The sequence below is a fragment of the Pan paniscus genome, chromosome 14 (assembly GCF_029289425.2).
Source record: "Pan paniscus chromosome 14, NHGRI_mPanPan1-v2.0_pri, whole genome shotgun sequence".
NCBI classification, from domain to species: domain Eukaryota; kingdom Metazoa; phylum Chordata; class Mammalia; order Primates; family Hominidae; genus Pan; species Pan paniscus.
In genome coordinates, this window is record NC_073263.2 from 78839255 (window position 1) to 78856309 (window position 17055).

Genomic DNA, 17055 nt, shown 5'->3' on the forward strand with positions numbered 1-17055 from the left:
GGACCCAATAAGTTAACTGAGTTGTCCAGTCATACAGCTAGTAGGAAGCAGGGCCAGAACTAAAATTGAACCTCTTATGAGTTCTGAGACAGTGTTCTTTACGCTACACTATTCAGTTGTTATGGCCATATTAGTAAAAATATATCATTTCTGTTTAAATAGAAGTGATATTATTGATTAAACAAGGACAAATCACATGTTGTAAAAGATAAGAAAATTTTGATTTATTGTGGATAGTTTCTTACCTGAGCATACCCTAACCAAGACTTTTTTTCTTTTCTGTTTCTAATACGGGATGTAGAATTGTATATATGGCCCTGTAAAAATAACAAAAGTTAGTATATCAGTGGTTTCATAATTAATAATCAATGAAAAATAATACAAATGGGTGAATGACATTTAATGCATGTATTTCAATTATGGTTTTCAAATAAATATTATTACACTAAAATTAGATCATATTCTAGAAATGAAACTAGAAACACACAGAACACAATTCATTATGGTTATAACTCTGTATAATTAAGGAACTGTAAGGAATCACATTACCCTAACTGTTCCACTGTATCCAGAGCCTATTTTATATAATCCATCCTTGCATAATAGATAAAGAAAAAATCCATCATTCTGAAGTAGACATTGGTCATCTTCATCAACAGATATTTCTTTTAATGGCCACTTGTGCATTAAAGCTGCTTTCTTAATGCCATTACTAAACCAGTCCTGAATTTGAATTTTTCCCACCAAAACTGCTTGTACACTTCTCTGTAGCGAATTTAGAATTGTTGGCACCTAATCAAAAGAGAAGAAAAATAATGAAAAAACATTTTTAAATGTTACAAACACAGAACAAAGATACTTTGGTAATATATCATCATTTATAAGACAATAAGTTGTTCAGAATGATATTTCGCATGCCAGCAAAAAGTACCAACTAAAAGTTCATCTATAAGAAGCAAATCTCAAGCAAGGTAGACTTCCTTACTCTTGGGATTCCATGTGATTCACCAATTCTGTAAAATCTTAGCCATTATTTCAAGTACTCTATCTCCACAAATCTATTATTGCCTTGTGGAACTCAGATTGTATTACATTAGATTTTGTCATTCTCGATCCATGTTTCTTATTTTATCTTCCATATTTCTCTCCTTGTCTCTCTGTTGCATTCTAGATAATTTCTTCCTCTTTATCTTTCAGTTCACCATTTCCATCTTCAATCATTTTATACAATAGTTAACCCATTTTAAGTTTCTAATTGTAATTATTTGGTTTTTCATTTCTAGGAGTTCAATTTGTTTTTTTTTCCTAATGTCTGACTACTTTTTATATTCTCACTCCTTAATCATACTTTTGATATTTTCTTTTATTACTTTAACCATACTTTATATATTCATACACATACACATTCTATATCAAATAATTTCAATATCTAAGGACTTGGCAGGATTGATTCTACCATATTTGTTTCTGCTAATTCTCAATAATGGTGCCTTTTTCCATGTGCTTTTTTAATTAATTCGTTTCTGAGCTCAAATGCAATAAATAGTGTTTTATTTGCAGAAAGCCTTTGAAGTCAAGAGTTCAACCCTCCAGAAAGGATTTCAGTGTCTTTCAATACAGCATCTTGCAGTACTACCATGTCTACCCTGCTTTAAACTCTCTGTTAAGCTTTATGAAATGGACAAGTAGTATGCATTTGGGTGCCAAAACAAATCTGAGATGTGAAGAGTTACACATACTCATATGGTTTGGTTGTGTTCCCACTCAAATCTCATCTTGAATTCCCACGTGTTGTGGAAGGGACCCAGTGGGAGGTAACTGGATCATGGGGGCAAGTCTTTCCTGTGCTGTTCTCATGATAGCAAATAAGCCTCACGAGATCTGATGGTTTTATAAAGAGGAATTTCCCTGAACAAGCTCTCTTTGCCTGCTGCCATCCACGTAAGACATGACTTGCTCCTCCTTGCCTTCCACCATGATTGTGAGGTTTCTCCAGCCATGTGGAACTATAAATCCATTAAACCTCTTTCTTTTGTAAATTGCCCAGTCTCGGGTACATCTCTATCAGCAGCGTGAAAACGGACTTAATGCAGACATTCTCAGGGAAAGCTTTTCTCCCTCTACCAACAGTCAGGCCAGGAGAGTTTTGGGAAATGAAGTTGGTATATAAAAGGCCAAATCATGAAGAGCACTGTAAGCCATGTTAAGGTAATGGGCTTTAATATGGTGTTTAGGCTAGAGTTGGGGATGTGGTGATGTGGCAGGTCTGCAGAGAACTGCAGCTATTGATTCAGAGGATCAAGTAGTTTTGTGTTGTCTAGTGATTGAGCATAAATATTGGAGACAGATAAGCCCTCGAGTCCTGTCTCTGTTATTTGGCAGCTCTCTATGCTGTAGCTACACTATTTGACAGCTCTCTATGCTATAGCTATACTAAACTTCTTTCAGCTTTCAAATATTTCACTCTTACTCTCACCTCCATGCCTTAGCATATGGATACCTAGAACATTCTCTCTCTACACCACCAACACCAAAAATTTCTCCTGGCTGATTTCAACTCATTAGTTTAGATCTCACCTCATATCCTCTGGGAGGCTTTCCATGAACGTAGTTCTTATACTCCTGCTATGAGCTCTAATGGCATTCCTAAGTCTCTATATAAAAGCAAATCATATCAAAATTCATAAGCTCTTATGTTGGTGGTCACTATCCTATTAAAATCTGGTATATGGTATCTGAATGTTTGTGTTACTTTATTACAATTTTAAAAATATTTGCATATTTTAAACATATATTTAAATTAAACATTTGCCAAACCCTGAAAGCATGTCTACAGAACACAGCTTGAAAACCACTGTATTAGAGCAACTTCAAAATAATTAAGGACCATAAAAAGGGACAAAAGGATTCCAAGCAAGGCAGAAAGGAAGAAAAGAGCAGAAATCTAGAGTAAGGGAATGGGTCTTGTCTGACCAGGAGAGTTCAAGATCACTGAATAAGACAGAAAATGACCAATGTACTCCTTTTGCTATCTTTGGTCTGCTAATAACAGGATTGAGGCATCCCTTCCACCTGCTCTAGGGTTGCCCAAGGGGCCAGAGAAGAGTAGACAGTCAGGCCTTAAAATCATAACTTCTTTCTCAATTTCCAGAGCCTTCCCAAATAATTAAGTCAAGTTTGCCTATAAGGATTATTTTTCCCACCACTAAAATGGTGACGAGCTTGTTTGTTCCACAACTGAATATTAAAAGCCTAAAATGTTTTATACACAGCTGAAGTAACTCAGAAACGAATCAATTCATAAAAAAATCATAATTAACCAATCAAAAATATATCAGATTGATACCATATCTTTTTCTTTCAATAGAGAAAAGATATTTAAAACCATGAATGAATTCCATACTAAAAAACTCAGGGAAAGATGGGAAGAAGGGAGAACGCAGACAGCAAGACAACAGCAAGGAAAGAGAAGGCTATGGTGTTAAGGCAAAGACCAGCTTAAAGATTTAAGAGGTCTGGCCAAAATTCATTTTATTATATTTAAAGCTTCAGAGTTAAACATACATATCACTTAATTGAAATACTGTAGATTATTTATGTATCAATCTTGGACAGATCAAGCTACTGTAATGAGTGAGAAAAAGCAGAATTCCTATTGACAGAAATTGAGATGAAACTGTAACTTGTCATCTTATAAACTTCTAAGCAGATATAAATATGAAATACCTGAATAGTTTGGCAAGCATGGCTTCCATTGTTGGTGAGGATAGCAGAGATGGCCTGAAGTGTCCTTCCTGTTTCTCCCCAAGAAGCCACCAGACTAAAGAGGCAAGCACAGGAAAGTGCTGTTAAGGACTGTCCTGTGCTGTCATTCATCCCAGTACTTCGAACGGTGATTTCCAAAAGAAGCTGGAAGAGAGACTCTGTGGATAAAATAGAATTCAATTATATTCATCCAACATACGGAACATTATATGCGTATATTTATTTATTTTTACTTTGTCTCATTATAAACAAAATTTAAGGAATCTAGAACAATTACTTTGCTTTAGTTTCTTTCTAGTTACTCTCTTCCCCAAAAGTTAAAATATTTATGTAACAAGGGTCTTAAAGAACATTCAGTTCAACTCCTTATTTTTCTTAGTAAAAAAAGAAAATCAAAGGTCTTTTAAAACAAGCTTGCCTAGAGGCATTCACATATTCAAGAAACTCATCCTATCAAGTAATAGACTACTTGTCATACTTATTTTACCTTTTAGATTAGGAGGCTTCTTAAAATGTTGTGTCCAGGAAATTATGTATATATTTTCAAAGTAATAGAAACATAAAACATATGCAATAATGTGCTTTAATATAAAATTGGCTATATCATTAACATAATAGCAATTCACACTTAGGATGTAATTCATTTATACCCTAGAAAAACCTCCAAGTCAATAGGACAGATATTCTCCTCCTTTAATAATGAAATTGAGATATGGGGTATCAAAAGATTTTTCCTAAATCATAAAGTCATTTAGTGGTGAAGATGAAACACACACACACACAAATGTTTTACAACCAGCAGAGGTCTCCGCACAAAATTCCCTGAACACCTCCATCTAAGATTCAATCAACAGACATCTGGGTATTTCTTCCACAGAAGGGAGACTTGAAAATCCTTATAGAGTGAATAATCAGATGGAGAGGGAAAAAGAGAGTTAGAAAAAGAAAAACTGAGAAACATGAAGAAAGGGAAAGGGAAGGGAGAGAAGGAGGAGAACAAGAGAAAGAGGAGTAATGTACTGCAATTCTCTAAAAACTAAAATGCCACCTGTGGGTTATCTGGTAACTTACAGAAACCCAGGCAGCCCCTACCAATCCCTCATCTTCCATAGCTAATCCCAAATTAAGTCCTGTTTATTTTACTTCCTAATGGATAACTCCACTTTTCCCTATCTCATCATCATCTTTCCAATCCATGCTATCATCATCTCTTTGATAAAAAGTGTTAAGTTATCTCTTACCATTCGCTTTTGCCCCAATAGCCAGGGAGAATTTCAAACCAAAAATCTGATTGTCTACTTAAAATCCTTTCACTCCTTTGTTAATTTCTTCCTCCCTTCTGTCTTCTTTTCTTTCCCCCTTCCTCTCTTCACTTGTCTGTACACATCCTATACTTCCATTTTTTTCCATTTATCCTTTCCTCTACCTTTTCCTCCAGCTATCCTTCCTTCCCTCCATCCTTTCATCTATCCCTGTTTGTCCATATTTCCATCTACCCATCCTTCCTCCAATTATTATCCTTCAGTGAGTACATCTGTTGATTATTCAGCAAATATATACCGAACTCTCACACATTAGCAACTATTCTACACTAGGGTATTGGCAAACATGACAAAGAATGTCTCTACCCTTTCAAAAAGGTTAAGAATCCAGGGAAAGAAAATAGTCAATAATTTAAACAAATAATTTAAGAAAATAAGGCTATTTAAAAAATAATATTCTTAATGTAATGAAATAGAGAATGACTTTCCATTCCTCCTAGCCCACTAATCAAATTCTTTAACATGGCATGTAAAGCTCCGCATGTCCCTGCCTCCTTCCTCACCTGTCACAAGACTGTTTCCTTCACTCTCCACATTCTAGCCATATTGCTCTTCTTTTCATTCATTCTCCTTTCTGTCTCAGAGCCTTACTAAATGCTGTTATTTCTGCCTGGAGCACTTATAATCGAATTCACTCCCTCCTATTCACCCTCTAAATCTCATATGTCACATCTTCAGGGAGCCTGTTAAAGACTCTCAGAAGGAGCTGGGTGCAGCAGTGTGTACCTATAGTCACAGCTACTTGGGAGGTGGAGGCAGGAGGATCACTTGAGTCCAGGGTTTGAGTCTACCCTGGGCAATATAGTAAGATCCTGTCCCTAAAGAAAAATAAATAAAAAATTTTTAAGTTAAAAAAGGAATCTTGGCCAGGCGCAGTGGCTCATGCCTGTAATCCTAGCATTTTGGGAGGCTGAGGTGGGCAAATCACCTGAGGTCAGGAGTTTGAGACCAGCCTGGCCAACATAGTGAAACCGTCTCTACTAAAAATACAAAAATTAGCCGGGCATTGTGGATCGCGCCTGTAGTCCAAGCTACTCAGGAAGCTGAGGCAGGAGAATAGCTTGAACCCAGGAGGTGGAAGTTGCAGTGAGCCAAGATCGCACCACTGCATTCCAGCCTGGGCAACAGAGCGAGACTCCGTCTCAAAAAACAAAAAAGGACTCTCAGAACTCCTTCTACTTTCCTCCATACGATTTATCCACATTTCTAATTATACACATATCCAACTCTCTGATGCTAAGTTCCATAATAACAGCAATGGTATCGCACATTCTTAGCACATAACAAAGGGGGTGCTATTACATTTCAGTGAGTACTCGAGAATATAATCTAATTGAACAGAATATATGGATATAAGGAAATATATTTTTAAATAGATAATTTAAAAATCAAAATCTATTTGCAAAGAGAAGAAGCTTGGTGTATACTAATCATCAAGATATTCCATAGTAAGAGTTATATAAATATACACATATTTTCATGAATAACACGAAAACAACCGAATGGGAAAAAAAGGATAACCAATAAGATTGTGATATTAGATTTAAAAAAGGAGGAGAAGCAAGTTTCAAAAGAAATTTAGTATAAAAGAACCAAATCAGTGCTTTTATCTTTGAGCTAATTTAACAAAATAGAAAACATGAAGTGATAATAAATCCCTTACATAGAAAAATAAGCCAAAGCAGTGACGAGATCAGCAGTAAACACTGAAAGGATGGAAGACAGACGAAAGGCAGTACAGCAGAATTTGAAACTTTAAACAAGAAAATAAAAATGAACAGATTAATAAGGTGAAATGTTTTTGGGTTTTGTGGGATTTTTTGGGGGGTTTTTTTTTGGTAGAAATGAGGTCTCATTCTGTCACCCAGCTAGAGTGCAGCGCAGTGGCATGATCACAGCCGACTGTAGCCTCAGACTCCTGGGCTCAAGCGGTCCTCCCACCTTAGCCTCTTGAGTAGCACTCACTTCCATGCCCAGTTTTTGTTTTTTTTTTTTTTTTTGTAGAGATAGGGGTCTAAGTTGCCCAGATTGGTCCCAAACTCCCAGCCTTAAGCTATCCTCCTGCCTCAGCCTCCCAAAGTGCTGGGATTACAGGCATAAGCCACCACACCCAGCCAATAATGTGAAAGTTTTGATGGAAGATAAGACTAAAGCACACATTATATGTCAAAGCTAGTATTAAGAACAAGTTCTAGTTTTAAAAGAATAAAGGAAAGAAAGTATGTACAGAACGGATACAAAGGAAAGTATATAACAACTGACATGAGACATGAGAATGGTAGAAGACTTAGGAGGAAAGAAATAACATGTTCAAAGTAGGAAATATGACATCCAAGTCTTCGTGGGTATTTCAACATTCCAATTATTTGCTAACTAACAAACCAAATCCAAGAAAACCCAGCAAAATATTGTTAAATAAAATAAATCAAATCTTCAGTAAAATGCTGTCAAGCCAAGCAGCACTTCACAATATTAATATGATCACTGGTGCTATCATAACAATAACCAACACAGTGCTTGCCTGCCAACATGACAGCTTCTATTTGGTAATAGCTTTTAATAACTGTGTATGTGAGGGGGGTGGTTTTAAAAAATCCTCAGCTTGTTTCAATGACCAGCATCCTCCCTCCCATTAAAACAAACAAAAGTCAAACACAAAAACTGAATCCCCACATGCGACCAAAAAAGAAAAATCTGACATGTAGTTAGGTTCATGCAATTTGGTTCTCACAGGTGGGTCCTACAAAATCTAAATAGCCAAGTCGGAAAAAAAGGACCAAGTTTTAGTCTAAACCAGCAGTGTAGTCCTCAAACCAGCATCTGTATCACCAAGAAACTAATTCCAAATACAAACTCTTGGGCCCCACCCCAAGTCTACGGAATCAGAAACACCATAGGGAAGTCCCCGATAACTCTGATACATGCTAATGAGAATTGAGAACCACATAATGAGAACCACAGCTCTAGTACTTCTGAGAATTTTCCTATAATACTAGAAGGATCTAGAAAACTTTAGATAGTTTAAAGACCCATAGTTAGCATCGGAAAAAAAAAGCAATTAACCAGTTAAAAATTATGCTTCCATCTATATTTCTATTCCTTAATACCTTTTAAGTAAAAGCTCCTATCTTATTTAAAGGATTACATGTTGAGCCTAGGTCACTGATATGAAAGGCAAGAATCGGAACATACTTTAAGAAAAGCGAACACTTTATTTACTTAATGAAAGTTGCTAAGTCAGAAGTTTAATCCATAACACAAATAGATTTTTATTTATGATGAATACCAAAAAAAGCCCCCTCAATTTAGAAACTAATTGTACTGCTGTGGCTTTGTGGCATTTATTTCCTTTTCCCCTGTTTTTTAAAACTATTGAGAGTAACAAGTTAGAGAAAGTGAATGTTAGGTATTTTGGCCAAAAGTTTAATAAGAACGATTTCAGTTAATAGTGACCTTAAGGTTTGAGGATTATTTCTGGATTCCAGGGATTTATGTTTTGTTTGCCCCCCGCTTCATCATACTAATTGAGAAATGTGTGTGCATGAACTTCAACTCTTAAACCATAACTTCAGTGGAACACAGAAAAAAATACTCGAGAACTTATACCCCTGCTGTTTCCGTACCACAATTAAATAAAGACTGCATTATAGGCTATTGTGTGTGCTTCATAAGAGAAGCTCTTCACTTTTTAAAAACTGCAAACTGACAATTTATAATTATATAAATTTATGGGGTATAAAGTGATGTTATGATTCATGAATAAAATGTGGACTAATTAACATCTATCACCTCAAGTACTTAACATTTTCTGTAGTGAGAACTTTAGAAATATTCTCTTAACAATTTTGAAGTGTACAATACTCTATTATTAATTATATTCACTTTTAAATGCTTCACTGAATGAGCCTTGGCTCTTACCTAGGACCTCAGGTGGCTCAGACTGGAGGCCTTCTGGCTGCTGGCCCTGCAGCACGTTGAGCAGGGCTTGGAGACTCCTGAGACACAGGGATGGATGAGAAAATCGTGTCTCTTTGATCAATTCAAAAACTTCACAAAGGCCAACCTCAATAATCTATTTAAAAGGAAAAAATATATATACTTTATGACATGTAGGCTAGTAACACTTTCTAAGCAGTTTAGTCGGTACAAGTTACTTCCACAGCAAATGATAATGTATATGTATAATGGAGCCATAATAAAACATCATGAAAATGGCTTATAACAATGAACTAGAGACTAGATTGCATTCACTCAGAAGAAATAAACTATATTAATTTGCAAAGTTCATTTGATTGTACTCAAGGAAAATTCAGTACTCTTTTTGTCAAAAGTCATGTTAATTGTTACCTATAACCAGAAATAAAGTCAACACAGCACATATAGTAAAAAGATTTTATAAGGAGCTTTTCGTCTTAGCCTTTTCTATAATGGTACAATCACTATATTATTATTTATAGTTGGTATCCCTTCTTGTAGGATGATCACAAAACAATTTAAAACTGCTTAGCTAAAAATATCACTGGTACTTTTCCTTTAATTATCTTACTATTCCTCATCAGGTGCAAGAAAAATCAGACTCTATATCCAGCAAAAGAGATAAATTTGTTACTAAAGATTGAGAGAGCAAATTGCAATGAATGAGTTTAAGGATATACCTTCATAAGACTGATAAAACAAAAGACAAATTCCATTTCCCAGGCAATGTCAACATTCTGAGAACCAGTTCAAGAAGTATTAATTAAATTGTTTGGAGAAGTAACAGAAAAATTGAAATAAGACTAATTAGTAGAAACTCCCAAAACCATTAATTCTATTGAACACAACAGTGGAAGAATATTCTCTCTGCTGATATTTTTGCATTAATTCATATATTACATAAATACCTCCTAAGCACTCATATTGTGCAAACTCACTTTAGGAAATATGAAGGTATACTAGACCCTGTCCTCTAAGAGTTTATAATCTAATAGGGTAAATTAGTCATGCTATATAATTCATACTCAATACAGACCTCTGTTATAGCATTTATTACATTACAGTATAACTATTTTTGTTTTCATTTTCCCAACCATGTTGGGATCTTCCAATATACATGGAACATGTCTTAAACGGCTTGTATTATTTTCCAATATACAAGGAACATGTCTTAAACGGCTTAATACCTCCCATGCCTAGCCAATTACCCAGCATATGGTAGGCACACATTAAATATTTGTTTAATTTATTCACTAAATTGTTTGCTAAAAAACCACTGCATCTCAGAAATACATTTTCTAAACCAGAAGCAAATCGGCTGAAGGTAAGTCAATTGTAGTTCTGATTAACATTTACAAGTTTTCTGGAAACAACAGATATAGCTAAGAAGTCAAATAACTAGGAGGACTGTCTTTGGAGAAGTTATCTAAAATGCTAACAGACTTGATTATAGCTAATATTACAGAAGAGTCTGCATAGAGTTTCAATTGATTAAACACATTAAGTGATTAAACTTTCACATTTGATATAGTTTCTTTTCCTGGAATGGACTAGAAAACAAAAACATGCTGTCCAAGATTTCTATCTGCTTATGTACTTACAGGAAAGAGAAATGTGAAGTCAAAGATCTCCAGAGTACAAAATATGGGGCTCTATTCTCAAGCCAATGGAAGACTACTATATTCTGTCATTCTTTCAGATTGCTTACTCTGCTACCAACCATGATTTTTCATAAATCCAAGAGGATTCTTCACAGATGACATTTTTGGCTAAGGTTCATTTATTATAGATACAGTTTCCTACAGTGACAAAGGAATTATTGAACCTTGCCAGAAACAGTAAGACTGCCTAATGAACAGGTTCTTGATCTCTCTGGTAAGTTTAAGGTGTAATAACAAGTGAATGGCAATAGGCAACTCAGGTGGGCTGCCTAGAAACAGAGCTAGCCGGTTTTAGTGAGACTGGCCCATAAAACTTTGGTCACAATGATGATAGAGAACTCTTCATCTGTCTGGGTTAAACACTGTGAGAGTCTCGCTAATTATCCACATCTTGGTTTATTGTAGACTTTTTGTTTAACAAATGGGAAAACATTCATTTTCAGAATAGTAATATATATTCAATACACAACAAAAATCAACCTCAAGTTCTGCAACTATTAAAGAATTTTTAATATTTAGCTATGGATTGTTGCACAGAGGTAACAGACATGTTCTTAAATAAGTCTTTTTCTGCTGTTTGGCTAAGTATAAAGTATTTTACCAAAAGTTTGAACTTTGAAAGTAGACTTTAAAACAGTTTGAAGTCTTATAGTCAATGAAAACACATATTTCTCCCTCCTTCAGTATCAGGAAGGAAGAGTGTAAGGAGAAAAAATATAGTCCTGCCAATATAGTATTATTTCATTTGTGTATAAAAAATATTTTAATGTGTACATAGAAAAAAATGACAAAAGAAATAAAAATGTTTATATTGGGTTATATTTTGGTTAATGGTATTTCAAATATTACTTCCGATTTTTAATACCTCTTTAGAAAAACGTTCTGATTTTTCAAATCATCTACAATAAATATGTATAATTAGCAAAATAAATAAATGTGATATTTAAGAAAAATAATAATTATAACAATAAAAGAACACAAGAAGCTTCAATACTTTCAATAACGAACTATAACTAATTACCCAACACATGCTTTCGCACTTCTCTTCAGAAAATAGTCTTTTGTAAATTTACTGAATTTTACCTTTACTGCTGCTCTCAAATAATTAAATTTTGAAGGTTATCTATCATATTTGAAAGATAAAGAAACATGAAGCCCAAATAATTACCTGATACAGCCAGTCTAATATGCTAGGAAAGTGAGATAAAAATATATTTGGCCAAAGAAAAATGATATATAAAGAGTCTTTCAAGGTTTTATTTTGCCCTTCTCAAATCATATATTTCCAAACGTGACTTTATTATTTCATGACTAAGTGTGATCATAAAAGTTTAGTTACATCACACTTGGATTTAATAATTAATTCTTTACCCTTAAAAATTGTATCTTGTTTAGTTAAAAGGTCCTAAAATCACTTCCGATACTTTTATATTTGAAAAAGCTGAAAAGGAAATCAAAATTATATTTACATATTACCATAGAGTGAAGTATACGGTCTTTTAAAATTGTTTGTATAAAGCAAATATTTGGTACAGAGATAATATCTACAAATAATAAAAAATTTAAAAATCTAGAGACAGAGAAAAAAGGAGGGGGAAGAGGCAGCAGCAGAAGGAGAGGAGGAGAAGGCTAAGGTGGAGAATTCTGAATGTGAGGCCAGGTGTGGTAGCTCACACCTATAATCCCAGTACTTTGGGAGGCCAAGGTTGGGGGATCACCTGAGGTCAGGAGTTGCAAACCAGCCTAACCAACATGGTGAAACCCCATCTCTACTAAAAATACAAAATTAGCCAGGCATGGTGGCGCATGCCTGTAATCCCAGCTACTTGGGAGGCTGAGGCAGGAGAATCACTTGAACCCAGGAGGTGGAGGCTGCAGTGAGCCAAGATCACGCCACTGCACTTCAGCCTGGGCAAGCAGAGTGAAACTCCATCTTGAAAAAAAAAAAAAAAGAAAGAAAGTATGAGTGTGAAGTTTCTGAGTTCCTTGCCTCACAAATTTATCTATGACTACTACCATCTTCTTCCCTTCTCTTCACACTCAGAGGAAGAGAACTTTTCAAAACTTTTCAACTTTTCAAAGCTATTTTTTCAAACAATGTTCTTGATCCCACCCCCTCCGATCTCTCACAGAAATTTGTTTCAACTTGTGCCTACATAGTGATAACTCCCAAATCTATTTTTCTAGCTGACACTTATTTTTTGAACTTCAGCCCTACATAGCACACACTGGATACTTCACATTTACCTCAGAATCAGCATGTGAACTAAACTTGATCATCATTTCATCCAAGCACTGTTCCTCATCCAGTATTCCCTCTTTCAGTAAAGGCCCTCACCACACAAAACCTTTAAGAATATCTTTAGATTCTGCCTTCTTTTTCAGTCGTTATAGCCAATTTATTACTAATTCCTGTCAATTCTGCTTAACATTTCCTATATTCAAAACACTGTCACTACCATAATTCCAACCCTCATTAACACTCTCTAGACAACTGCAATAACTGCCTAAATGGTTCCTCTGTCTCCAGTCTCACTTACCACCCTGCAGTTATGGATATGCCTTACTAACCGGAGTACAAAGTTACTTACTAACTGGAGTAGAAAGTTACTTACTAACTGGAATACAAAGTTACTCCAGTGTTAGTAAGGCATATTCATAACTACAGGGTGATGAGTCTGATGCAATCATGCAAGTTTGATGATATTCTTTTGCTTAAAATCTTCAATATTTACTAATCACGAGATAACATCTGAATCAATTACATGGCACATAAGGCCCTTCATGATTTAGCTTCCTGCTCTCTCTCTCTTGCTCTATCTCAGCCAGTGTTGAGTCCTTTCTCTAACGTGTTCCACTATATCTAGCACTCCCTATCAATCCTTAAGGCACTAGAGAATATTTATTGACCTGGTTCTTATCCCTACAAGACAATGCTTTCTTGAGGGCAGGAATTATGTCTCATCCTTTTGTTCTCAGGACCTAATATAATGCTGGCTACAAATTCAAAAAGAATATACTGAATTAAGAAAGAAATGATCCTAGGTAAGTCTAAATCTTTTAATAATGTGGCACGACTGGCTTCAAATGGGTTCAGATGGGAAATATGACTTCTAAGCGTTACTATTTTAAAATTATGCACCAGGCACGGTGACTCATGCCTGTAATCCCAGTACTTTGGGAGGCTGAGGCGGTCAGATTGCTTGAGCTCAAGAGTTCGAGACCAGCCTGGGCAATCTGGCAAAACCCCATCTCTACTAAAAATACAAAAAGTATCCTGGGGTGGTGGCAAACACCTGTAGTCCCAGCTACATGGGAGGCTAATGTGGGATGATCACTTGAGCCCAGGAGGCGGAAGTTAACGGTGAGCTGAGATCACGCCACTGCACTCCAGCCCCGGTGACAGAGCCAGACCCTGTCTCAAAATGAAAATAAAAACAAAAATAATAAAAATTATGTAGCTATAAAATCTGTAAAGTTTTAGAGGATGTAGATTTTAGTGACAGTTTGAGCTGGGTAAAAAACTTAATGTAGAAGCATTCAGGGAATAGAAAGCTCCTTTAAATACAACAATGATTACTGATCCACAAAACACAAAAACAAAAGCAAAAAGCAAAAAAAGGGTGACAATCAAGGTCTATATAACAGTCAAACTCAATTTATTAGAAACTAAATAATAATTTAAAACTCAAGAATGGGAAAAATGAAACTGTATTACAACACTTCAACAACAGATTAAAAACTGTCTTAATCATGTTAAGGAAAAAAAAAAAAAAAGAGTACGAGAGACAGAAACCTTAGGCAAGAAGGAATGGGACAGCCACACACTAAGGAGGAGCAACAGAGGAACAAAGAAAAGGAGCAAACTAGGATAACAGCAGCATTTGGGGCTGAGGCACAGAGACGGTCAAAGGGAAAAGAAAAATGCCAACATTTCCCACTTGTCTTCAAATCCCATCACCTCAAACCTTAAGAGACTAATTTCGTCCTCAGTGTCAATCCTTCATGTCATGGAAATGGCTGCCAAAAAATATCACCTGAAAGTTTCACTCCCCACCCATAGTATCTGCTTGCCTCTGCATAGAGGCATCTCATCACTTCTTCCTCTCTTTACCTCTCATTCATCAGGTGATTGCACTGATTCTCTAGAAGTTTCATTTGCTTGCATAATTGTTTTAATAAACTGAAGAGTTCCTTGACAAGTAACTCAAATTCATTTGCACCTACACATTTTCTTGTTTGCACCTAACCTGACACTTACAACTATATATATCATTTACCGAGCACTTCTTTCTGCCAGGTACTGTTCTCTCAAGCACTCAACATCCATTAATTCATTTGAATTGTCACTACAACCCTATGAGGTAGATGCAACCCCCAATCTATAGATGACAAAACTGAGGCACGGATGTGTCAAATAACTTCCAGTGTCACATAGCTAGTAATTTTAATGGTGTTTGAACCCCAGCAGTTTGGCTCCATAACCCATGCTAACCCTGTTTGCAGACAGGTCAGTACTTGGTAGAAAATTCAGTATTTATCACTTGGGCTATCTGATCTTTAATTTTCTTTGAAAGATCCGCCTTTGACTCTGTTAATTATGCTGCAAAAGGTTATCTTAAGAATGCCTGATATTTCATTTAATACTCACTAATCCTGATGTTTTTAAACACCCTAGGAATCCATTGTTCTTGTTTATGCAATTTAATTTGAACTACAGTTTACTATTCAAAATCTGCATACCTGTGTAAAAAATTTACCCAGGCTTTTGTTTTCTCTCACAATATTGAACTTAAGTAGCACAATTACTATAATACAGTGTGACTCACACATACACAGAATTGGTATTCTAACTAAAAAGTAAATTATACAAGTCCTCCAGCCCTACGTCCTAACTCAACTATGTTTTTTATCTCAATCTCTCCTAGTTAAGCATAAGAAATTACAATTAGAGACCATAATTTCTACGTAGAGCAGCTCCCATATTAAAGATAAACATGTTTGTTTTAGGTTAAAGAAAGAAGCTATTGGCCAGGCACGGTGGCTCACACCTGTAATCCCCGCACTTTGGGAGGCCAAGGTGGGTAGATCACCTGAGGTCCAGAGTTTGAGACCAGCTTTACCAACATGGAGAAACCCCATCTCTACTAAAAATACAAAATTAGCCAGGTGCGGTGGCACATGCCTATAATCCCAGCTACTCAGGAGGCTGAGGCAGGAGAATTGCTTGAACCCAGGAGGCACAGGTTTCAGTAAGCCAAGATCATGCCATTGCACTCCAGCCTGGACAGCAAGAGCAAAACTCCGTGAAAGATAGGAAAGGAAAGGAAAGGGAAAGGCAAAGGAAAAGGGAAAAGGAAAGGGAAAAGAAAAAAGGAGAAAGGAAAGGAAAGGAAAGGAAAGGAAAGGAAAGCAAAGGAAAGCAAAGGAAAGCAAAGGAAGGAAGGAAGGAGCTATTAGAGTAGGTACAGTTATGACATTGCAGACAAAGGAAATAAGAAAAAGAAAAGGGTCCCACTCTAAAACAGGAGGCAAAAAGGACATGTGAAGATGGCTGATCAAGAAGCTGAGTAAGTTCACAAAACCTGTATTACTCTATGAAATATGAAGCAAGCCATCTGCCGAGAATAAGGTGAGAAGAACCTGATAATATGATTAAGGATGGTGGTGTACTTAGGAACAGCCACCATAAAATGTGCAAAAGAACTCAGACCAGGTTCCATTTATGCTGCTATTTCCAAGTAGTAAAAAATATTTACACAATCCCTTGTGGATATGTATAAGCTTTCAAGGCATAATTTTAAGGTATCAGTTTAGTAAAAAGGCAATAGTCATAAATCATTTATAATTATAAAATCATTTTGAATAGCTCTGTTTAGAAAAAAGCAATATGCGTAAGTCATATAAAGGCACCATTTAAAAATGTCTATATTTTCACCTATTCTTTTGTTGTAAATATTAACTATATCTACTATATAGAAAAAATATATATAACAGGCTGGGCGCAGTGGCTCACGCCTGTAATCCCAGCACGTTGGGACACCGAGGCAGGCGGATCACGAGGTCAGGAGATCGAGACCATCCCGGCTAACACGGTGAAACCCCGTCTCTACTAAAAATACAAAAAAAAATTAGCCGAGCGCGGTGGCAGGTGCCTGTAGTCCCAGCTACTTGGGAGGCTGAGGCAGGAGAATGGCCTGAACCCAGGAGGCGGAGCTTGCAGTGAGCCGAGATGGCGCCACTGCACTCCAGCCTGGGCAACAGAGCTAGACTCCGTCTCAAAAAAAAAAAAAAAAGAAAAAAAAAAATATATATATATATAAAATAACCTT

At 36.0% G+C, this 17055-nt stretch overlaps 1 protein-coding gene across 19 annotated transcripts in view; it reads right to left on the reverse strand.

The window, feature by feature from the left end:
* The window catches only part of MYCBP2 (MYC binding protein 2), a 282485-nt gene that overhangs the window by 225289 nt on the left and 40141 nt on the right, over positions 1-17055 (reverse strand). For all 19 annotated transcript variants that reach the window (XM_055096857.3, XM_055096853.3, XM_063595814.1 and 16 more), the window contains exons 4-7: positions 9006-9159; positions 3727-3923; positions 550-792; positions 246-317 (exon numbers count right to left, since the gene is read on the reverse strand). In XM_055096857.3, the coding sequence (XP_054952832.2) occupies positions 246-317; positions 550-792; positions 3727-3923; positions 9006-9159 (666 nt within the window). The remainder of the gene's footprint in view (positions 1-245; positions 318-549; positions 793-3726; positions 3924-9005; positions 9160-17055) is intronic.